At 40.0% G+C, this 24050-nt stretch overlaps 1 protein-coding gene across 8 annotated transcripts in view; it reads left to right on the forward strand.

The window, feature by feature from the left end:
* The window catches only part of pde4dip (phosphodiesterase 4D interacting protein), a 115477-nt gene that overhangs the window by 76047 nt on the left and 15380 nt on the right, over positions 1 to 24050 (forward strand). For 4 of the 8 annotated variants that reach the window (XM_061979765.1, XM_061979759.2, XM_061979758.2 and 1 more), the window contains 20 exons: positions 1418 to 1551; positions 1621 to 1747; positions 1810 to 1954; positions 2949 to 3065; positions 3144 to 3412; positions 3487 to 3701; positions 7966 to 8083; positions 8155 to 8272; positions 8343 to 8385; positions 13401 to 13657; positions 13724 to 13822; positions 13903 to 14049; positions 14146 to 14394; positions 16501 to 16632; positions 17302 to 17418; positions 17501 to 17669; positions 17764 to 17885; positions 23477 to 23716; positions 23794 to 23895; positions 24015 to 24050. The exon at positions 24015 to 24050 is cut by the window's right edge and continues 185 nt beyond it. In XM_061979765.1, the coding sequence (XP_061835749.1) occupies positions 1418 to 1551; positions 1621 to 1747; positions 1810 to 1954; positions 2949 to 3065; positions 3144 to 3412; positions 3487 to 3701; positions 7966 to 8083; positions 8155 to 8272; positions 8343 to 8385; positions 13401 to 13657; positions 13724 to 13822; positions 13903 to 14049; positions 14146 to 14394; positions 16501 to 16632; positions 17302 to 17418; positions 17501 to 17669; positions 17764 to 17885; positions 23477 to 23716; positions 23794 to 23895; positions 24015 to 24050 (2956 nt within the window). Of the gene's footprint in view, positions 1 to 1417; positions 1552 to 1620; positions 1748 to 1809; positions 1955 to 2948; positions 3101 to 3143; positions 3413 to 3486; positions 3702 to 7965; positions 8084 to 8154; positions 8273 to 8342; positions 8386 to 13400; positions 13658 to 13723; positions 13823 to 13902; positions 14050 to 14145; positions 14395 to 16500; positions 16633 to 17301; positions 17419 to 17500; positions 17670 to 17763; positions 17886 to 23476; positions 23717 to 23793; positions 23896 to 24014 lie in introns of all 8 variants that reach the window. The other 4 variants (XM_061979760.1, XM_061979761.1, XM_061979762.2 and 1 more) reach the window with 4 other exon arrangements.

The raw sequence follows: 24050 nt of genomic DNA on the forward strand, positions 1-24050 counted from the left end.
GACACACCTTCTCATTCAATGCGTTTTCTTTATTTTCATGACTATTTACATTATAGATTGTCACTGAAGAGATCAAAATTATGAATGAACACATGTGGAGTTATGTACATAACAAAAAAAGGTGAAATAACTGAAAACATGTTTTATATTCTAGTTTCTTCAAAATAGCCACCCTTTGCTCTGATTACTTTTTCGCACACTCTTGGCATTGTCTCGATGAGCTTCAAGAGGTAGTCACCTGAAATAGTTTTCACTTCACAGGTGTGCTTGAAGCTCATCGAGAGAATGCCAAGAGTGTGCAAAGCAGTAATCAGAGCAAAGGGTGGCTATTTTGAAGAAACTAGAATATAAAACATGTTTTCAGTTATTTCACCTTTTTTTGTTAAGGACATAACTCCACATGTGTTCATTCATAGTTTTGATGTGACAATCTACAATGTAAATAGTCATGAAAATAAAGAAAACGCATTGAATGAGAAGGTGTGTCCAAACTTTTGGCCTGTACTGTATATATATATATGTATATATATATATATATATATTATATCCATTCAAACTGTAACGGCCTGCTGATGGTAATGTTTTAATGTTTATGTTCGTTTTTTGTAATAATGTCAGTTTTTCCCATATTTGCAAACACACCATCCGTGCCTGAAAGGTGATTGGTGGAGAATGAGGAAGTGTTGTTGTGTGTCCAACGGGGAAGTGTGGACTCACGGATACAAAAGTGTGTACACGGGTGGTAAAACCTGTTGGAATTGTGTTGTTTGATATCATAAGATTAGCAATAAAAGTTAAAAATAGTGTTGGACGTTGTGTGATTCCTTCTGGGGGCTCAAATATCTTATATTATTTAAATATAATATGTTTGTGTGGTTTGTAATAATGTCAGTTTTTCCCATGTTTGCAAACACGCTGTTTGTGCCTGAAAGGTAATTGGCGGAGAATGAGGAAGTGTTGTTTTGTGTTCTACGGGGAAGAGCGGACTCACATAGACGAAAGCGTGTACACGGGTGGTAAAACATGTAAGAATTGTGTCATTTGCTATCATAAGATTGGCAATAAAAGTTAAATATATCGTCGGACGTTGCGTGATTTCTTCAGGGGGCTAAAATATCTTATATTACTTAAATTTGTTTTCAAGTAAAACAACAAACTTATTTCCAAGGTGTGGCGGTAATAAAAATGTCATGGCGGTCGATGACATCAAGGGGAAACCCTGATCATCATCATCATTTTACTGTAACTCCGGCCCGTGTTAACATTTGAGCTGAAGAGAACCGCACCAGAGTCCACGTGCAAACGGACAGAGACGCATCTCTTGTGCGGTCTGGGCCCACTTGTTTGGTGCACACCAGAGTTCAGATGAACGTGCCAGCAGTGTAACCGCACCCTTCAAAGTAAAATGTGTTTGCAGGCGTCAGAAAGGCTGTGTAGACACGAAGGTGGCCTGACCACGCAGACGGACGTTCATCAGACGTTTGAACTGGAGCTAAAAGAAATCAAGTGGCAGCTGCAGCGGGACGGATACACCTCAGTGGACCACATGAGGTGTGTGTTTACTCCCCTGGGAGAACTTTTTACTGCGACTTGTCATGGTAACATTGTGGTTGCTCAAAGGAGCGCACTGCAGAGGCTTCAGAAGGAGAACCAGTTCCTGAAAGAACACCAGGAAGTGACGACGGACAATCACAGCTGGGAGGAAGATGACGACACCGAGGAGGACGACATGGAAGACGATGACAAGGTAACTTAGACTTTCAGGTCATGTGATGCGGTCATCGCCGACTCGTCGCTTTCCTGTTGCAGGGGTTGGAGCGTGTTAGCGAGGCAGAGCAGGAGCTCCAACAGCAGTCGGCACGACTTTGCTCCGAGAACCAAGATCTGCAGGAGAGGCTGATGGTGTCCGAGGCTACCGTCCACGCTCAGGCCGAACAGCTGAAGGACCTGATTAGTGAGTGGTGCAGCCTCACTCTTGTAAAAAAATCTAATATAACAAGCATGCATGATTTGATGGCTGCCATCACATGCTTAAATAAGGCTATCACATGGTGATTTTGTTTATTTATTATGCCATAGAACTTTAATCACAATGATTTTATTGGTTTACTAGGTATTATATATTATTGTTCAACAGCTTATATGTTAAAGTCAAGGCAAGAATGAATGATCTATGGCCCCCAGGATGATATTTGATTAGTATTAGAACCGGCCCGCAGGCCACAGCCGCCTGCTGCTGTTTTGCACACACCAATACTCCATCAGTGTTGGCGCTAGTAATTTTCAAAATGGGGTCCCAGGGACCCCATCAAGTCATAAAAATGGGGTCCCACAGTAAATTTTTGGGGTCCTACTTTTTTGTAAGCGTTTTGAAAACAAATTATAAATGTATGCATTATCCTGTTGTATCTCACATTCTATATTGTGTTTTGGAAAAAGGTTGTCATAAACGTTACTTGATCATTAAAAAAAATAATACAAAAGAAAACAACATTTTATGCCTATGTAAATGTATTCAGTTATAAACATTCATTCACTTTCTTCTTTCCTTCATGGATCTAAACTTTACAATTGCCGGTATTTTTTTCTATATATTGATTGTAATATTTTCAGAATGTGTTTGTTCTATCTTTGGCCAAAGTAAGACAAAGAAAACAATCTGAAGTTGTCTTTATTTTTTAGTTTTAATGCCAGGATTTTAATAGTCCGGCCCGCGTGTGCACAGATATTCCTCCATGCGGCCCCCTGAGCTAAAATGAGTTTGACACTCCTGCTCTTCAGTGTATACTGGTGATCGTTTGTGGATTTTTAAAATATGTTTATGTTTTATATGATTTGTGTGTGCTCGCTTCATTCCGTCTTGACGCTGAATTACAAATGTCTGCACAACTATTTTACCTTCGGGTACCATTAAAGAAACCTTGACCTTGAGTGTTTGGCGTGTGCAGCTGAGACGTCGGTGCAGCAGGCCAGTAAGCAGGTCCAGGTGGATCTGCAGGATCTGGGCTACGAGACGTGCGGTCGCAGCGAAAACGAAGCGGAGAGGGAGGACGCCAGCAGCCCGGGTGACACACCCTTCAAATCCTACTGGCGAGATCGGGTGAGCAGCATGCACTGATCATACGTTCTCTCTAATTCCGCAGAGTTTGACGACCTGGAGATGTGCACGTCGCTGTCTCACCAGCAGGACTTCCAGAGCGTGGGCGGAGGCTGGTACAAGGGTAACGGAGGAGGAAAAAATGGAGGCTTCTGTGATGAAATAGGGCATGAGTCACCTCTGCAGAACTTGGTCCAAGATCTGCGCTCTCAGCTGACCCGCTGCCACAAAGTGATACGCGGGCTTCAAATGCGTGTGCGCTCGCTCTCGGCCACCAGCGACTACGCCTCCAGCCTGGAGCGGACCCCCCGCAAGGTAGCACCGCGCTTCTGCTCATTCACCCACCATCACGAAAAACATCTCAGAGTGGTTCACCTTCTGTTTTGAAGGTAAACTGGGCGTTTGAGATGTCCCCCACGCAAGGTGGCGCGGAGGAGGACGAAGGCTGGGTGTCCGACACCCAAGCCACTTCATCCAAGTCCAAGCCCGGTCGCGAGCTGCAGGAGCTGATGGCACGTGTGGCGTCACTGGAGGCACAGCTGAAGAGCTCCAAGATGGAGGAGAAGGGTTCCGCGGATGAAGAGAAATGTGCAACATGGCCTGGGTGAGTTTAAAGCTGAAATAAGCTCCTGCTCCGGCTTGTGTTGGTTGTATCATTGCGTCATCAGAGCAAACACCTACAGCACATTTTTCCTGTGTCATTTTTCAACTTCTGGGTTTATTTTGAGCCAAAATCAATCTGCGGACAAATATAGGCTATGCTGGTATTGCATGATCGAAGTAAAAAGGGCAAGGAATTGACTACGACAGCGGGAGAAGAATATACAATAATGAACATTCGTACGATTAGTAGTGACAGTGCATGATGGGCTGTTTGTTGAAATGAATAGAGAGATTTGTTCTGGTTGTCAGTAAAACATGTCGCATTTCACATGCTGTAATGCATACAAGATGGGGAGAGAAAACCTCTCGAAAAATGTGTAAATCAGTCATGATAGTGCATGACATTTTTACTGTTATCAAGTTTAAAAATAAAGACTTGGTTATGGGCTTTAAATTATGGTGTTGAGTAGTCGTGATAGTGTATGACATTCTCACTGTTATCAAGTTTAAAAAACTAAACTAAAAGGATTCATTTCGTTAAGGACTGCTTCAGGAAAATTAAAATAGTGCAGGATATGCTTCTTGTCAATATGATTTTTTTTTTAAACAAAATACTTTGTTAATGGCAGTTTGCAGGAAGAAGAATGTTCAATAGTCACAACTGTGTATATGATTTTTGCTACTACACATTTGGTAAAAGGATCCATTTATTTAAGGCTTGCATTTGGTTAATGGCCGTTTGCAGCAAAACCATGTTGAATAGTCACGATAGAGCATGATATGTTTCTTGCTACTATGAATTTTTAAAAAGCAGACTTGGTTAAGGGCCTTTTGCAGGTAAAATTATGTTTAATAATCACAATAGTGCATGATATGCTTCTTACTACTGATTTTTTTTAGAAAACAAATTAGGTCGTTTTGCAGGAAGAAGGATGTTTAATAGTCACGATAGTGCATGATATGCTTCTTGCTATTATGCATTTAATAAAAGGATTCATTTTGTTAAGGACCATTTGCAGGAAAATTATGTCAAAAAGTGATATGCTTCTTGTTAATATGATTTTTTTTTTTTAAACTAAGACTTTGTTAAGGGCAGTTTGCAGGAAGAAGTATGTTTAATAGTCACAACAGTGCATATGCTTTTTGTTACTACGCATTTGATAAAAGGATTCGTTTATTTAAAGCCTGCTTTTTGTTAATGGCTGTTTACAGCAAAAAGTATGTTGAATAGTCATGATAGAGCATGATAATTCTTGCTACTACACATTTTAAAAAAACAGACTTGGTTAAGGTCCTTTTGCAGGTAAAATTATGTTCAATAACCACGCATGATGTGATTTCTTTTTTAAAACAAAGACTTTAAGGGCAGTTTTCAGGAAGAAGGATGTTTAATAGTCACAACAGTGCATATGCTTTTTGCTACTACGCATTTGATAAAAGGATCCATTTATTTAAGGCTTGCATTTGGTTAATGGCCGTTTGCAGCAAAACCATGTTGAATAGTCACGATAGAGCATGATATGTTTCTTGCTACTATGAATTTTTAAAAACCAGACTTGGTTAAGGGCCTTTTGCAGGTAAAATTATGTTTAATAATCTCAATAGTGCATGATATGCTTCTTACTACTGATTTTTTTTTAGAAAACAAATTAGGTCATTTTGCAGGAAGAAGGATGTTTAATGGTCACGATAGTGCATGATATGCTTCTTGCTATTATGCATTTAATAAAAGGATTCATTTCGTTAAGGACCGTTTGCAGGAAAATTATGTAAAAAAGTCACAATAGTGCATGATATGCTTCTTGTTAATATTAGGGCTGCAGCTAACGATTATTTTTCTATCGATTAATCTATAGATTATTTTTTCGATTAATCTATAGATTATTTTTCCTTTTACCGATTATTTTTTTTATTTAAAATGAAGAGGAAAAAATAAATGTAGGCCAGTTTTTTCAAAAGGCATGGCTTTTATTTACAAAAAAAAAAGTATGGCCACTCAGTCAACATTGACAACAACATGACAAAATATTCTGTAACAATGTAAACATTTAAAACTTTTAACGTTTAACAAAATTAAAAGTAGCTTATTTGCTTTTTAATGTGCAAATATAAAAGTAAACATCCAGTGCAGATCTTAATATTCTGGAATAGTATAAGCATTTAAAAAGTAAAAGTATTGCTTATTTTGCTTTAAAATGTGCAAAAATAAAGATAAACATCCAATACAAAAAAGTGCAAAACGGAAATATTCTGTAACAAGTGTAAACATTTCAACAAAAGTAAAAGTATTGCTTATTTGCTAAAATGTGCAAAAATAAAGCTAAACATCCAATACAAAAAAGTGTACAGTGTAAACATTTCAACAAAAGTAAAAGTATTGCTTATTTTGCTTAATAACACAACAATGATAGTATGATTAAAGTGAAAGTTAATTGTTGGTTTGTACATAGTATATGTAACTGTTAATGTTGTAAAAGGTATTTGCACAACTAATTAACGTTAGCGTTTGTGACACGTCTTGTGCCGTGGGGTTCTTTCAGGACCGACAGACTGAACGCCAGACGGCTTTGCCAGGTTTACAATCTTTTAATTTTACACAAAGTCTTTTCTCTTCCAACTCTTTTCTCTTTCTTTCCTCGCTTTTCAGCTCCTCTTGCTCGCTCGCTCGTCGTCCCCTGTCTCTTGCGGCGTCGCTCCCGGCGCGCCCCGCCTCGCCGCTCGCTCGCCGCCGCCGCCTCTCCACAGCGTTAAAGAGGAGCGCGTCTTTGTAAACACTGAACAGGCACGCCAAACGCGCCTCTCAGAGCAAACGGTGCTTTAGTTTATGAATTTACAACGCAGATGCAAATGACACATTCATGTTTTTGTGTAATAATGACAACGTATACGCACGCGGACGATTGACTTGTTGATGGTGATGGCAAGAACGCTGTCGGGGGTTTTCTTTTCAAATGTTCGTTCATAGCCGTTGTGCTGCTATATGATAGGCCATTTCCGCTCGACACAGTGTGCATACAACAACATTATTGGGCCGTTTATTGAAATACTCCGACACTTTTGACGACTTTTGGCGTGCTTTTTCCCCCTCGCTCGCATCGTCTGCTTTGCGCTCCGCCATGACAGTAGTGTGACGTAAATATGCGACGCGCCGACGCACAAAAACGGCGTCGACGTATTTACGTAACCGATGACGTCGACTATGTCGACGCGTCGTTTCAGCCTTAGTTAATATGATTCTTTTTTTAAACAAAGACTTTGTTAAGGGCAGTTTGCAGGAAGAAGTATGTTTAATAGTCACAACAGTGCATATGCTTTTTGTTACTACGCATTTGATAAAAGGATCTGTTTATTTAAGGGCTGTTGAATAGTCACATAAGGGCATGATATGATATGTGTTGTTATAAATAAATAAAAAACAATAACAATGGATTCATGTGGCAGAGTTTAGGAAATCTGGAAAAGAAGCTTACATTAAAAGACTGCGTTAAAGATGGTTTGCAAGCTGAAAACAGATTATTTTGACGTCTGACAGTGGAAATGCAAAAAAAACGTACCAACCTACTTCAATGGTTGGAATCTGCACATATGCACGATAGACTACTTACTGTGGTAATCTAATTAGTTACTATGGTAATGTAATTAGTTACTCTGGTAATGTAAGTCACAGCAGCTCAGACGAGGCACCAAGCAGTGTGGGTGGGGAGCGTTTCCACAGAGTTTTTCCAGAGCGGCCAGCCTGAAATGCGGGTTTCAGGGACAGACGTGGAAGGAGATTTTTACTACAAAGTTCTAAAGCTTAGTGATATATCAGATTGTAGGTGGGTTTATTTTTTACCCTTCGCGTTCATATTTTACGGTGTTTGTTGCATTTTGTTGTGTTTCGCTTGATTGTAAAATATGTCGATCGAGAGGGGACGTTCATATGTTGTCAATATTCCGTGTTTTATCCTTCATAGTTAATATTGTAAATCCCACATTCTTTATTTTCATGTACATTCTGGGTGTCTCATTCAGTAAAAAAAATTAAATTCCATTCCGTTTTTTAAGGCGGTCTGTCATAAGGTTTTTAGCATTCAATCAGACATTATTGTGAGGTTTTGTATTAGTGTTCCTAAAAATAGATATACCGGCCCCCAGACACATTTTGTTCTCTAAATTTGGCCCCCGAGTCAAAATAGTTGCACAGGCCTGTACTATATGTTTGATGGAACTGTTATAAAACATATGTGCATGTCTAATATGTCCTCTTCCTGCTCTTATTCCAGGAAGTACAACTCCCTCATCCAAGCCCAAGCTCGTGAGCTCTCCCACCTGAGGCAGAGGATGAGAGAAGGCCTAGGAGTCGCCCAAATCCTCAGCCAACATCTGGGAGACACCACCAAGGTGCTGTCAAACACGGTCTGCTGCCATCTCCTGTCCGTTCCTGTAAAATTGTTTCTCTTTGACACCACTAGGCGTTTGAGGAGCTGCTGCGGGCCAACGATGTGGACTACTACATGGGTCAGAGCTTCAGAGATCAGCTGGCACAAAGCTCGGCGCTGGCTCAGCGACTGCTGGCCAAGTTTAGCGGACGTAAGAGACGTCACGACAAACACAGCTCCTCTGTTGGCGCCTAATTGGTCCTATGCTTCCTCTCATTTAGGGGGCGAGAGCCACGATGACAAGACGGAATTGCTCGCCATGCAGTGAGTCCGCTTGATTGTGTTTGTGTGCGAGTGTGACAAATATCCACTTCCTACATTTATTATGATAACACTTGGCGAATAACAACACATTTGCATTTACCAATCGTGATACTTTTATGGATGCGCTGTATATAAATCAGTAGTGGTGTTGGTTTGTCCACAATGTTTGAGCTAGGTGTTGTCAAACGTCAATAAAACAGTCAATTTGATGGACATATGTAAAGGATGCCAGCTCGTGTGGCTGTGCCGCAGTAGGTTGTGTGAAAACCTCACCTCCTGGCGCCTTAAGAGCTGTGCTGTATCATGAGTCGACAGCCCCGTGGTTTTTAGCCCATTGTCCAGCACTGCTTTGATAATTTTTGTGTCTAAGGCTGGACATATTTTTTATATTTTTTTGATCACATGAGAATTTTGACACAGGCTCTTGTTGCTAGGCAGGATTTGTGTCAGGTAAAAAAAACGGTCATGCACACTGTGCTGTTTGAGTGGCAGAAAGGTGACTCAGTTACGGTACTTAATTTAGACTTAGACATTAGACAAACTTTAATGATCCACAAGGGAAATTGTTCTACACAGTAGCTAAGTTACAAAGGATGGAAAGGATAATGCACAAAAAGAGGGCGAAAAGAAAAGGTATAAAGTAGACCATAGTAGCAATATAAAATATAACATATATGTAATATTTACATTTTATATATACAGTATATAATATAAACTGATATATTATATTATTATATAATATATACAATATATAACAAATCCCAATTACCATGTACAATATTACAGTATATGTAACAGCTGCAGCATAGAATAAAGAGTAGATCCAGCAGAAAATATACATTATAAACAAAGAGAGGTAGCTAACATAGAAGCGGTCAGTCTTAAATAGCATAATAATGAGTTAATATGATATAATATAATTTAAAAAATATATGTATATTTTTGTAATAATAAAATATTTTTTTTAAAACGTATTATAAACGTATATTTTTTTATTTTCTTGTCATTTCTATTGTAAAATTGGCCGTGCTCAATCGGTTTCTTTACACAAACTATGATTAAAACCAATAAAATAAATCATGTTTAAAAAAAATCATTATGTATTTTTTTTTTTTTACCCAAATGCACAATTTTCCCTGCTCAGATGAAATCTTTACACAAACCAGGATTCAATAAACAAATAATGTTCACCTATAACAAACATTTTAAAAATCATTGTAATATTATTATTCTTTTTTTGTCATTTTGTTGTTCTTTTTTTTTAACCGTAATGCAAAATTGACCATAGTTTTTTGACACAAACCAGGATCAAAACTATTTAAAAGTAACTAGCAAATTATATTTATCTGTAGCAGTATTATTTATTACTGGCCGTCCGGCCCCTCCCTCCAGATTATTAGCTGTCTTTTTAAGGCCCACCCCCTCAGGCCTGCTGATTAGAGGAGAAGTCCTCACATGAAGTGTTGTGACATGCACCTGGGGCATACAGTCGGTGGACAGAAGGTTGCCATTAATCCACACATGAGTAGGAGGTGGCGTGGATCCTTTCCTGTTAAGTTGCTTTAGCTGAGAAGTCGTTAAGAGGCTCAGTGTTGCTGTGGAGAAGGAAAGTGGTGTTTGCATTTTTTGCGTTCACGTTGTGTATCAGTAGTGCTGATTGTGGACTTTGCTGAGGCGTAAATGGCTCCTCTGTGGAAGTCTATGGTTTCCAAGAGCAGTCCTATATACAGGAGCTCTCTGTGGTCCTTCTCTATACATGATGGCCGTGGTCCGTGCAGAGAGACGTGCCTTCGTAGGATGCTGAACCTACACGTCCAACAGTAAGATACAAGCACTGGTAAAACTCTTCTAGTGTTTTTTTCTTTTCTATTTGGTATTTAGTCTACTATTACGTATTAGGATGTATCAGTGTTGTTTGTGTGCAACTGATACTTTGGACTCCTTTGTAGTTCAAGTCAACACCAAAACACACCTGATATTCTCCACATACAACAAGTAAACAGCGAAGGAAAATTACTTTTGAAGCGACTTTTTGCTAAATAAATTAATATTTGTACCAGTATTTCATAAATATACTCGTATGTCACTATTACAATTTAGTTTTTATATTAAAAAAAAAGGCTGAAAGCAATCCAATGTATGCTAGGAAGCTGTACTGTAGTGTTACAGGTGACCAAGCATATTAGTAGTAGTAGGGTTGTACGGTATACCGGTACTAGTAAAGTACTGTGATACTAATGAATCATAAACGGTACTATACCGCCTCTAAAAAGTACTGGTTCCCTCTTTTTTTTCTTTTTTTTTTAACTGGCATGACTGCGCGCTGGTTTTACGAGCAGAGGAGCATGTTCGGCAGCGCACAATCACGGAGTACTTACAAGCAGACACAGTGTGTAGACAGAAAAGAGAGAATGGACGCCGCATTTTGGCTTAAAAAGTAAATATAAAGGTGAAGTTATAACACTGAAACGTTAGATCATTTGTATTGGCTCACGTGATAAAAAAAAAAATGATACAAGAGATGAACAAGAGGTGCTTTAAGACATGGCTCGCCTTCTGAAACACTAATCCTCGCCTCTATGGCGACAAAAAAGTAAGTTTCTTACAAGTATTATTATCACTGCAGGACGAGGAATAGCTAAACATGCCTCAGCACCCACACACCACCGCTCTCATGTGCGCTCTGTTGCAGTGGCCGTGCGAAAATTATGCTCGCCTATTCAAAGTTCCAGGCACTCCATGCAGTCTGGATTTGATCAATTTGTTGTCAGGATCTGAAACAAACAATAACAGCACACAAAGCAACCGTCTACAGAATAAAATGGTCCAGCACTGAAGGAGGGAACCAGGTGGAACTAAATAGAACTCCAGAAAGTAAAAGGTGCTTCAAAATACAGCGACCAAACAGGAAATACTGACAAAACAAAAGCACCAGGACAGGAAGTGATTGTAAACCCAGGAAGTATGTAACTCACCTTACATACATGAATGTGTAACTCAACTTACATACATTAATGTGTAACTCACCTTACATACATGAATGTGTAACTCACCTTACATACATTAATGTATAACTCACCTTACATACATGAATGTGTAACTCCCCTTACCTACATGAATGTGTAACTCACCTTACATACATGAATGTGTATCTCCCCTTACATACATTAATGTGTAACTCCCCTTTCCTACATGAATGTGTATCTCCCCTTACCTACATGAATGTGTAACTCACCTTACCTACATGAATGTGTAACTCCCCTTACCTACATGAATGTGTAACTCACCTTACATGAATGTGTAACTCATCTTACATACATGAACGTGTAACTCACCTTACCTATATGATTGTGTAACTCACCTTACATACATGAATGTGTAACTCCCCTTACATACATGAATGTGTAACTCACCTTACATACATTAATGTGTAACTCCCCTTTCCTACATGAATGTGTATCTCCCCTTACCTACATGAATGTGTAACTCACCTTACCTACATGAATGTGTAACTCCCCTTACCTACATGAATGTGTAACTCACCTTACATACATGAATGTGTAACTCCCCTTACATGAATGTGTAACTCACCTTACATACATGAACGTGTAACTCACCTTACCTATATGATTGTGTAACTCACCTTACATACATGAATGTGTAACTCCCCTTACATACATTAATGTGTAACTCACCTTACATACATGAATGTGTAACTCATCTTACATATATGAATGTGTAACTCACCTTACATAGATTATTGTGTAACTCACCTTACATACATGAATGTGTAACTCACCTTACATACATTATTATGTAACTCACCTTACATATATGAATGTGTAACTCACCTTACATACATTAATATGTAACTCCTCTTACCTACATGAATGTGTAACTCACCTTACCTACATGAATGTGTAACTCCCCTTACCTACATGAATGTGTAACTCACCTTACATACATGAATGTGTAACTCACCTTACATATATGAATGTGTAACTCACCTTACATACATTATTGTGTAACTCCCCTTACCTACATGAATGTGTAACTCACCTTACTTACATTAATGTGTATCTCCCCTCACCTACATGAATGTGTAACTCACCTTACATACATTAATGTGTATCTCCCCTTACCTACATAAATGTGTAACTCACCTTACCTACATGAATGTGTAACTGCCCTTACCCACATGAATATGTAACTCACCTTACATACATGAATGTGTAACTCCCCTTACATACATGAATGTGTAACTCACCTTACATACATGAATGTGTAACTCATCTTACATATATGAATGTGTAAGTCACCTTACATACATTATTGTGTAACTCACCTTACATACATGAATGTGTAACTCACCTTACATACATTAATGTGTAACTCACCTTACATACATTAATGTGTAACTCACCTTACCTATATGAATGTGTAACTCACCTTACATACATGAAAGTGTAACTCCCCTTACATACATGAATGTGTAACTCACCTTACATACATGAATGTGTAACTCATCTTACATATATGAATGTGTAAGTCACCTTACATACATTATTGTGTAACTCACCTTACATACATGAATGTGTAACTCACCTTACCTATATGAATGTGTAACTCACCTTACATACATGAAAGTGTAACTCCCCTTACATACATGAATGTGTAACTCACCTTACATACATGAATGTGTAACTCATCTTACATATATGAATGTGTAAGTCACCTTACATACATTATTGTGTAACTCACCTTACATACATGAATGTGTAACTCACCTTACATACATTAATGTGTAACTCACCTTACATACATTAATGTGTAACTCACCTTACATCCATGAATGTGTAACTACCTTTACCTACATGAATGTGTAACTCCCCTTACCTACATGAATGTGTAACTCACCTTACATCCATGAATGTGTAACTCACCTTACATACATTATTGTGTAACTCACCTTACATACATGAATGTTTACATGATGTAACTTATGTTTAATGCAGGCTGAGCAAGGAGCTTCAGCAGAAAGACAAAATCATCGAGTCGCTGCACAACAAACTTCAGCTCCATCCCGGGACGCCGTCCAGCTGCCAAGCCCTCTCTGAGACCACCGACCACTCGGACCGGACCTCCCTTGTGTCCGACGAGTGTCCGACCAATGAGGACGTGGATCTGTGCTCCGACTTGGACGCCACGGAGTATCAGGAGGAGCAGGAGGAGCAGGAGGAGCAGCGGCAGCTTCACGCATCAGAACAAGATGGTAATCCTTTTATCGTCTTCACGCCTCTTTCTGTCTTTTCCTTCATTTCCCTTCAACTTCTTCCAGCCCGCCCATCCATCCCTCCTCCTCTTCCTCTTCCTCCTCCTGACCCCCTCAAGTCATCCCAAAGCTGTCCCAGCAAGTTTTACTCAGCATCCTTCAGAGGTACACCGCTGAGGGTGTGCAAAGTAGCCTCCATTTCTTTTCTGTCTCTCCATCTTACTTCCTGTCATTCTTTCCCTCAGCCCCCCTCAACAGAGCACCTGTCTCCTTTCCCTTACTTCCCCCTCGTCACTTCTGGGGTACGGAGGTCCCATGTGACCCCCGGTCCGGGATGGCGGCTCACCCTGAGCTGGACACACTGTACAAAGAGATGAATGGGCAGATCAGGGGTGAGGGGTCAGGGAGTGTGTCACCTTATTTTGTTTGCACACACATCCTCATATGTGTGTGTGTGTGTGTGTGTGTGTGTGTGTGTGTGGTTCCAGGTTTCCCAGGTCCTCATTTCCCTCTCTCAACCGGTGCCCACAACCAGTGTGACCTCTCAGGCTACAGCCAGCTATCCCATCATGCATTTCAACAGTACCAGCTGGGGGGCGCTCCAGAAAGTCACCCGCCTAAGTCAGACCCTGGTCTCATGACGGGAGGAGGGGCTTTTTGGGACAGGGACAACATGACTCATCCTCTTGGGAGCTACTTAGGTGTGCCTGGGCGTCACCTAGGAAACAACCAGACAGGTACGCTTGTTTCTATCGAGTGCAATTGTCTATCTAAGCCAGTGGTTGTCAAACTTGTTTCACCTTGGACAAACTCAGGCTCTCCAAGTACCACCATAATGACCAACATTAAAATACAGTAGCCTAGTCGGCCTAAATATTCATTAAAAACAAGGCAGAGGTTTTATTTACCAAGTCTATATAATATTTTTGGTCATTGTAACGTTACACGCAATTTGAACAGTAACACTGTGTTTGAATATAGGAAACTAAAACATTTTGCTTTAATCAAGTGATTCTTTGACGTACTACTACAGTTTGAGAATCACCGATCTACAAAACCCAAAAGCAGTGAAGTTGGCACGTTGTGTAAATGGTAAATAAAACCAGAATACAATGATTTGAAAATCCTTTTCAACTTATATTCAATTGAATAGAATGCAAAGACAAGATATTTAATGCTTCAACTGAGAAACTTTGTTATTTTTTGCAAATAATCATTAACTTAGAATTTAATGGCAGCAACACATTGCAAAAAAGTTGTCACAGGGGCATTTTTGCCACTGTGTTACATGGCCTTTCCTTTTAACAACACTCAGTAAACGTTTGGGAACTGAGGAGACACATTTTTGAAGCTTTTCAGGTGGAATTATTTCCCATTCTTGCTTGATGTACAGCTTAAGTTGTTCAACAGTCCCGGGTCTCCGTTGTGGTATTTTAGGCTTCATAATGCACCACACATTTTCAATGGGAGACAGGTCTGGACTACAGGCAGGCCAGTCTAGTACCCGCACTCTTTTACTACAAAGCCACGCTGTTGTAACATGTGGCTTGGCATTGTCTTGCTGAAATAAGCAGGGCCGTCTATGAAAAAAACATTGCTTGGATGGCAACATATGTTGCTCCAAAACCTGTATGTACCTTTCAGCATTAATGGTGCCTTCACAGATGTGTAAATTACCTACGCCTTGGGCACTAATACACCCCCATACCATCACAGATGCTGTTTTTTTTGCCAACTTTGCGCCTATAACTTACCGGATTGTTCTTTTCCTCTTTGGCTCGGAGGACACAACTTCCACAGTTTCCAAAAACAATTTGAAATGTGGACTCGTCAGACCACAGAACACTTTTCCACTTTGCATCAGTCCATCTTAAATAAGGTCGGACTCAGCGAAGCCAGCGGCGTTTCTGGGTGTTGTTGATAAATGGCTTTGGCTTTGCATAGTACAGTTTTAATTTGTAACTGTAGTTACTTCCAGTGGTTTTCTGAAGTGTTCCTGAGCCCATGTGGTGATATCCTTTACACACTGATGTCGCTTTTTGAAGCAGTACTGCCTGAGGGATCAAAGGTCATGGGCATTCAATGTTGGTTTTCGGCCTTGCCGCTTACGTACAGTGATTTCTCCAGATTCTCTGAACCTTTTGATGATATTACGGACCGTAGATGGTGAAATCCCTAAATTCCTTGCAATAGCTGGTTGAGAAATGTTGTTCTTAAACTGTTCAACTATTTGCTCATGCATTTGTTCACAAAGTGGTGACCCTCGCCCCATCCTTGTTTGTGAATGACTGAGCATTTCATGGAAGTTGCTTTTATACCCAATCATGGCATCCACCTGTTCCCAATTAGCCTGTTCACCTGTGGGATGTTTCAAATAAGTGAGTGATGAGCATTCCTCAACTTTCTCAGTCTTTTTTGCCACTTGTGCCAGCTTTTTTGAAACATGTTGCAGGCATCAAATTCCAAATGAGGTAATATTTGCAAAAAATAACAAAGTTTACCAGTTCGAACGTTAAATATCTTGTCTTTGCAGTCTATTCAATTGAATATAAGTTGAAAAGGATTCGCAAATCATTGTATTCTGTCTTTGTTTACCATTTACACAACGTGATAACTTCACTGGGTTTGGTTTTTGTAAGTACATTAAATAACTTCCTAAATGTCTGCCATAATTTATTAGTAATAGCAGTACTTAGTTTAAATAAAATATGATAAGGGTATACATCATGTTGACCTTAACTGTAATATAAGTGTTAATTTGCAATGGTGACACAATATAGCCCAAAAAAAGTTTATAGCATTCATTAGTTTAGTTGAAATGAGTGGAATCTAAATGCTTTCAGGGGGGAATTTGATAGAAGAGCACCTACTGGAGGTCAGGTGTCTCCGCCAGCGTCTGGAAGAGTCCATCAGGACCAACGAGAGGCTCCGACAGCAGCTGGAGGAAAAACTGGCCAACGCTGGGCGTGATGGAGGTACTTATATGGACAAAATGCTTCTGATATATTAAATATTTATATTACAATAATAATATATGTATACTATATATTTATAATACATGTAATAATAATGTGTCATATTCATAAATAAAGCGGTAGAAAATGGATGGATGGATGGCATTTATACTCATGCTACTTGAGAGACTGGACCTGGTTGTAATGGTGTCCACATCCTATTGGTGTCAGCATTATGTGCTTTGAACTGACGGTCAAAACAGTTCACAAAGAAGAAGCTGTGCGCATTCAGAATGCTAATGCTAAAAACACAACTTGTGTGTATCTCAGCTATGTGGAAAAGTCAAATAAAGAGACACAGGCGCTTATACAACACCTGCTTAAAATGTTAACATCACCACACTTGGAGGATGTTTATTCAGTTGTTTCCTTTTGTGGAAAACAAAAAGATAACAGACATGACACAAAACTGGAGTCATTTGAAATGGCAAATTTCTGGCTTCAAGAATTTAATAATCAAGAAAATAAATTGTGTTAGTAATTAAAGAGTCTCTCAATTCTGAGAATATATGGAATCACCCTGTACATTTTCATTTCCAAAGCTAACACATGCATCAAAATAAATCTGTTAATTTGTCTGCATTAGTCGGAGGAGTGGTTCCTGTTATCTGGTTCCTACTTATTTTGTAGGTGCACCAACAAACATCTACATCCAAGGTCTGGACACGGTCACTCAGCTGTCTAATGAGATCAGAGTCCTGACAGAAGAAAACCTGAGTCTACAATCCCGCCTGCAGGCCAACACAGGTGACACACCTGGAATTTGTTGGATTATATTGTCCTGTTTTATACACAACCTTAAAGCTACTCAATGCTTTTTTTCTTTTAGACTCGTGCGAGGAGGTGATCGCAGCACGCGCCCGCCTCAAGCAGGCCGAGCTGGAGGCGGAGCGGTGGAAGGAGGAGTTGAGACGACTTCAGGCGCACAGCGAGGAGCAGGGACAGCAGATCCACTCCTTGAAGCAGGACAGGCAGGCCAGCCAGGAAAGTGTCAACAGGTCAGTGCACCCAGCAAGGTTTCAGTCATCTTTATCTGGTATCTTTACCAGTGTGTGTGTGTGTGTGTGTGTGTGTGTGTGTGTGTGTCCTCAGAGTGCGGCATGAGGTGACTCTACTGCAGCAGCAGCTGTGCGAGAGCAGGGAGCTCATACACTCCCTGCAGAGCGAACTGCATGTTTATGATCGTGTGTGCTCAGGCAATAAATCCTCTAAAGGTTAGTCTGATTACTTTCTGAAAGATTTTGCTCAACACAATTGTTTAATGTACTGTAGATCTACTGTTACTTTTGCTCTTGGCAAAAAAACTAAACAATGGACACACTCCTAAAAATGCCCATTCTCTCACAGTTATTAAACGCATTTTAAATTCAGTTTATACATTAAGAAACGGGTACAAACATACAGTGTGTATTCATTATTGGATTTCCCAAACAGTTACGCAACATCACGCCTTGTCAAAGCATCGAGAACACAAGTGTCAAACTCAAGGTCCAGGGGCCAGATCCGGCCCGACACGTCATTTATAGGGGCGGTATGGTGTAGTGGGTAGAGCGGCCATGCCAGAAACCTGAGGGTTGCAGGTTTGCTCCCCGCCTCTTGACATCCAAATCGCTGCCGTTGTGTCCTTGGGCAGGACACTTCACCCTTGCCCCCGGTGCCGCTCACACTGGTGAATGAATGATGAATGAATGATAGGTGGTGGTCAGAGGGGTCGTAGAAGCAAACTGGCAGCCTCGCTTCCGTCAGTCTACCCCAGGGCAGCTGTGGCTACAAATGTAGCTTACCACCACCATGTGTGAATGAATGATGGGTTCCCACTTCTCTGTGAGCGCTTTGAGTATCTAATAATAGAAAAGCGTGATATAAAATCTAATCCATTATTATTATTATTTAATGTGGCCCGCGAAGGCCTTGAAATAATGTGCATACTTCATCTTTCTTACTAAATGTTTTCATTGTTTCCATTACCTTCAGGAAATGTCATATGTTTTAAACTTTGATATATATACACAAATATTCAATTGTTATTGGTGTGAATCTTTGGGCACCTCGCCATTCGATTCCGATTCTTGGGGTGAGGATTTGATTCATGATCGATACTCGATTCAACACAATTCTCCATTCCAACTGATTTTTGCAATGTATTATTTGGTATACTAATAATAACACCTTACCAAAACAGCTTACAGGTTACAAAACCTCCTTTTGTTTGCTGACGTATGACATATATGTGCATCAAGTAAGCATATAGATGGCTTAAAAAATGTTTTATTTTAAAATTAATTTGTCAAATTAAAAAAAAAAATCGATTTTTTTTTTTTTTTTATCATTATTAATCAATTTACTATCAAGATAGATAAAAATCGTGATTCGAATGTGATAAAAAACATTTTTTAGCACTCTTATAGTTTGTAAAAATAACAATAAATACTTAAATATCTGCTTGTCACCTGGACTTACGATTTCAAAGCAAGTTATCCATCAATTTGTATGTACACAAATCAAATAACCAAATGCATAGGCAATAATATAATGAGGCGATTAGACTTTTATATTCTTACATTCACTGTTACAAGCGGCCCTCTGAGGGCAGCCATGACTGCCATGTGGCCCTCCATGAAAACAAGTTTGACACCACTGATCTAAAATGTGAGTGAGATGACTTGTGAGATAGCATCCTGTGTTCAAATCATAGCTGCAGGACTATTTTTTCCTTGCAGATAGAGCCATCAAAACACTTACCATAAAAAACTAATGATTTAGAATTTAAAGCAGAGTCAGGAGAGCAGAGGGAGGGACTGTTACAACCAGTGTGTGCAGAATGACACACATTAACCACAGTCGCGTATAAAGAGACTATGGCCAACTTAACAACAGACGCCATGTTTGCTACCAAGGACATGTGCGGCTGCGCCTGGATGCATACATTGCGGTTGTTTTGACGTTAAAACAAAATAATGTGTTTAAATGTAGTTTTAAACATACCCCATCTCATAAACTTACAATAAAACATGTTTTTATTTCGTCAAAGTATAATTTTGCAGCTGTATTTGACTGCTACATCTCTGCAGTTTTGTGACCATGCAGGCTCTCTAACACGCTCCCGACGGCGCAATAAACATTAAAAAAATACGCATAATGACCCTAAAGAAATTACCCTCATTTTGCCTTGTACATTATTTTAACTGTTTGCAAATGCACCAGATAATTGGACTACTATCATTTAAACTCAATAAATAGAGGAATGTTCTCATTAGCCAACATGATGTATTATTCTAACTGATCTTTCTTTTTGTAACATGCTAACTGTTCTTTTGTAGTTAATTCACCATATTTCTGCACGATAACTCAGAAATGGTAACACTGGCGAGCAGTAGAGAATATGGAGTGATTTTTGGTCTAGAACATGTTTTGTTTATTCATTATTGACGTATTTCTTGCCACTTATGTTGTATATTTTTTTATAAGCTATACAGTTCATTTTCTCATCTATTTCTTTTACTCTTTCAATGTTTACTCCATCTATTTGTAGTCGTTTGACTTTCTCTTCTGCTGTTACCAAATAACATTATTTTAGTTTTACTGAGATTCAAAGATAGTCTGTTTTTGTCAAACCATCTCTTTAATGTATTAATTTCTTCTGTTATTATTTGTATTAGCTTCCATGTGTTCTCTCCTGAACAAAACACAGACGTCGTGTTGTGTGATTTCCTGGCACAAGACTCCGTAATCACTGGCTCTCCAGTGTTGATAGTGAACTTTCACTTTCACTTCCTATACTTTCTAGATGGTGGGAAAGGGATGTAAAAGATTTCCACAATTCTCACGGGCACAGCAGCCCCACGCTTCACAACAGAGCTTGATACATGTCCAAAAACTAACGAGGAAGCGCCTTAAAGGCCTACTGAAATGCGCTTTTCTTATTTAAACGGGGATAGCAGGTCCATTCTATGTGTCATACTTAATCATTTCGCGATATTGCCATATTTTTGCTTAAAGGATTTAGTAGAGAACATCGACGATAAAGTTCGCAACTTTTGGTCGCTGATAAAAAAGCCTTGCCTGTACCGGAAGTAGCAGACGATATGCGTGACGTCACAGGTTGTGGAGCTCCTCACATCTGCACATTGTTTACAATCATGGCCACCAGCAGCGAGAGCGATTCGGACCGAGAAAGCGACGATTTCCCCATTAATTTGAGCGAGGATGAAAGATTTGTGGATGAGGAAAGTGAGAGTGAAGAACTAGAGGGCAGTGGGAGCCATTCAGATAGGGAAGATGCTGTGAGAGGCGGGTGGGACCTGATATTCAGCTGGGAATGACTAAAACAGTAAATAAACACAAACTCTATTAGCCACAACACAACCAGGCTTATATTTAATATGCCACAAATTAATCCCGCATAACAAACACCTCCCCCCTCCCGTCCATATAACCCGCCAATACAACTCAAACACCTGCACAACACACTCAATCCCACAGCCCAAAGTACCGTTCACCTCCCCAAAGTTCATACAGCACATATATTTCCCCAAAGGCCCCAAAGTTACGTACGTGACATGCACATAGCGGCACGCACGTATGGGCAAGCGATCAAATGTTTGGAAGCCGCAGCTGCATGAGTACTCACGGTACCGTGTCTGTGTGTCCAACTCAAAGTCCTCCTGGTAAGAATCTCTGTTGTCTCAGTTCTCCACAGGCCAATGGTAAAGCTTGACTGTCATCTTCCGGGAATGTAAACAATGAAACACCAGCTGTGTTTGTGTTGCTGCAGTCGGCCGCAATACACCGCTTCCCACCTACAGCTTTCTTCTTTGCTGTCTCCATTGTTCATTGAACAAATTGCAAAAGATTCACCAACACAGATGTCCAGAATACTGTAGAATTTTGCGATTAAAACAGACGACTTATAGCTGGCCACCATGCTGTCTCAAAATGTCCTCTACAATCCGCGACGTCACGCGCTGACGTCATCATACCAAGACGTTTTCAGCAGGATATTTCGCGTGAAATTTAAAATTGCACTTTAGTAAACTAACGCGGCCGTATTGGCATGTATTGCAATGTTAACATTTCATCATTGATATATAAACTATCAGATTGCGTGGTCGGTAGTAGTGGGTTTCAGTAGGCCTTCAAACACATATCCGCTCAAAGTTGGTAGCAAACATGGAGTCCTGTAGTCACACGAGTGCCTTTTGACCAATCATTGAGGAGATCGCCTGAAACTGGGTTGGCCATACGCTCTCTATTACTGCAAATGTAATGGCTTTATGAAGAAAAAAAAGCTAAAACATTATGATGAATTGGCTGTCTTAAATTGAAATATTTATATAGATGGATAGTACTTTATTCATTCCTTCAGGAGAGTTCCCTCAGGAAAATTAAAATTCCAGCAGCAGTGTACAGAATTGAGACCGAATTTAAAAAGTAAAAAGTAAATAATGGGGGTATAAATGGAAACAAAATAGAAAAACATTACAATAGAATAAAAATAAAAATCAACAATGAGAATACAAATATAACAGTAAAATAAGAATATAACAAGAGAAACTAGACAGTAGTAACCATGTTATGAAAAAGTATAGCACTGTTATTGTTTTGCATCCCCTGTCATCCTAGTACCCCCCTCCCCCCAGGGAGGAGTTGTACAGTCTAATGGCGTGTTATATTGATATACATTTGTGTTGTACTGGCCTGCTACAAGGACAGGACCTTCAAGTGAGGACCACAACAAAAATAGACAAAGTCACGCCTCCTACCAGGTCCTAGCACAGGCTAACGTATAGAAGAAATGAGTATACAAAAAAAGGATTGCTGAGTGGACATTTTAAAGTGATGCTGTACATGGGCTGTATGACAGGATTCTGCTGTTGTTGAGGACATACGTTAAAATGCAGTGGCGTAGTAGGCCTAGGTACTTATTAAAAACAAGGCATTGATTTTATTTTACAAATATATTTAATATTTTAGGCCACTGTAACATTACACACAGTTTGAACAGTAAAACTGTGTTTGAATTTAGGAAAATAAAACGCTAATTGCTTAATTGATTCTTTGGCATACCACTAAATCAGGGGTGTCAAACACATTTTAGCTCAGGGGCCGCATGGAGGAAAATCTGTGCACACGCGGGCCGGACTATTAAAATCATGGCATTAAAAATAAAAAATAAAGAAAACTTCAGAATGTTTTATTTGTCTTACTTTGGCCAAAAATAGAACAAACACATTCTGAAAATATTACAATAAAAATATAGACAAAAATACTGGCAGCGATAAAGTTTAAATCCATGAAGGAAAGAAGAAAGTGAATGAATGTTTATAACTGAATAAATTTACATATGCATAAAAATGTGTTTTCTTTTGTTTCTGTTTTTTTTTATGAATTAAGTAACGTTTATGACAACCTTTTTCCAAAACACTATAGAATGTGAGATATAACAGGATAATGCATTTTCAAAACGGTTACAAAAAAGTGGGAGCCCAAAAATTTACTGTGGGAACCCATTTTTATGACTTGATGGGGTCCCTGGGACCCCATTTTGAAAATTCCTAGCGCCAACACTGATGGAGTATTGGTGCGTGCAAAACAATAGCAGGTGGCTGCGGGCCGGTTCTAATATTAATCAAATATCATCCTGGGGCCATAGATCATTCATTCTCTGGCCCTCGGGCCTTGACTTTGACACATAGGCACTAAATTAAACCCGCGCACCACAGTTTGAGAACCACTGCGCTGTATGATGTTAGCACTCTTTACCCTTGTTTTCTACTGAATTGTTCACTTTGTGTTTTGGTTGCAGGTTTTCTGTGTGAGATCCCGGGCCTGCCCGTGGAGCTGGGGGAGCTCCTGGGCGAGGTGAGGAGTCTGCGGGCCCAGCTGCAGACCAGCGTGCAGGAGAACAGCGCCCTAAAGCAGCTGGAGCTCCACAAGCAGCTGGAGCAGAAGCTGGGCGGAGGCTCCCCTCGCACGCCAACCCTCTCGACGTTCAGCGCCAGCCCCCAGAGAGACAACTTCTACAGGCGCCAGCTGCTGCTGCACGGTAACTTTCTCTTGGTGTCCACAGAGTGTGTGTGTGAGGTGTGCTGGGTTTGCGTTATGTGTGTGTGTGCTCCGCAGACCCAGCCCCGTCTCCACCCGTCAGGGACATTGGTCTCTTTAACTGTGGATCCCCCGGCGCTCCCTACTCAGACCTGGATGACAGCCATAGCACTGCCAACGGTGTGACTTTAACTGCATGACTTAACTTGCACACGGTTTGCTTTGCTTTCTTCACCACTGACCTCCACCGTCTTGGAATTGAAAAACAATCATCTCGTCTTTGGCTTTATCCCCTCCAGATCCTCTCGATCCCCACTCTGAGCTTGAAGGAGAAG

Source organism: Nerophis lumbriciformis, linkage group LG19, assembly GCF_033978685.3.
Source record: "Nerophis lumbriciformis linkage group LG19, RoL_Nlum_v2.1, whole genome shotgun sequence".
In the NCBI taxonomy this organism is placed as follows: domain Eukaryota; kingdom Metazoa; phylum Chordata; class Actinopteri; order Syngnathiformes; family Syngnathidae; genus Nerophis; species Nerophis lumbriciformis.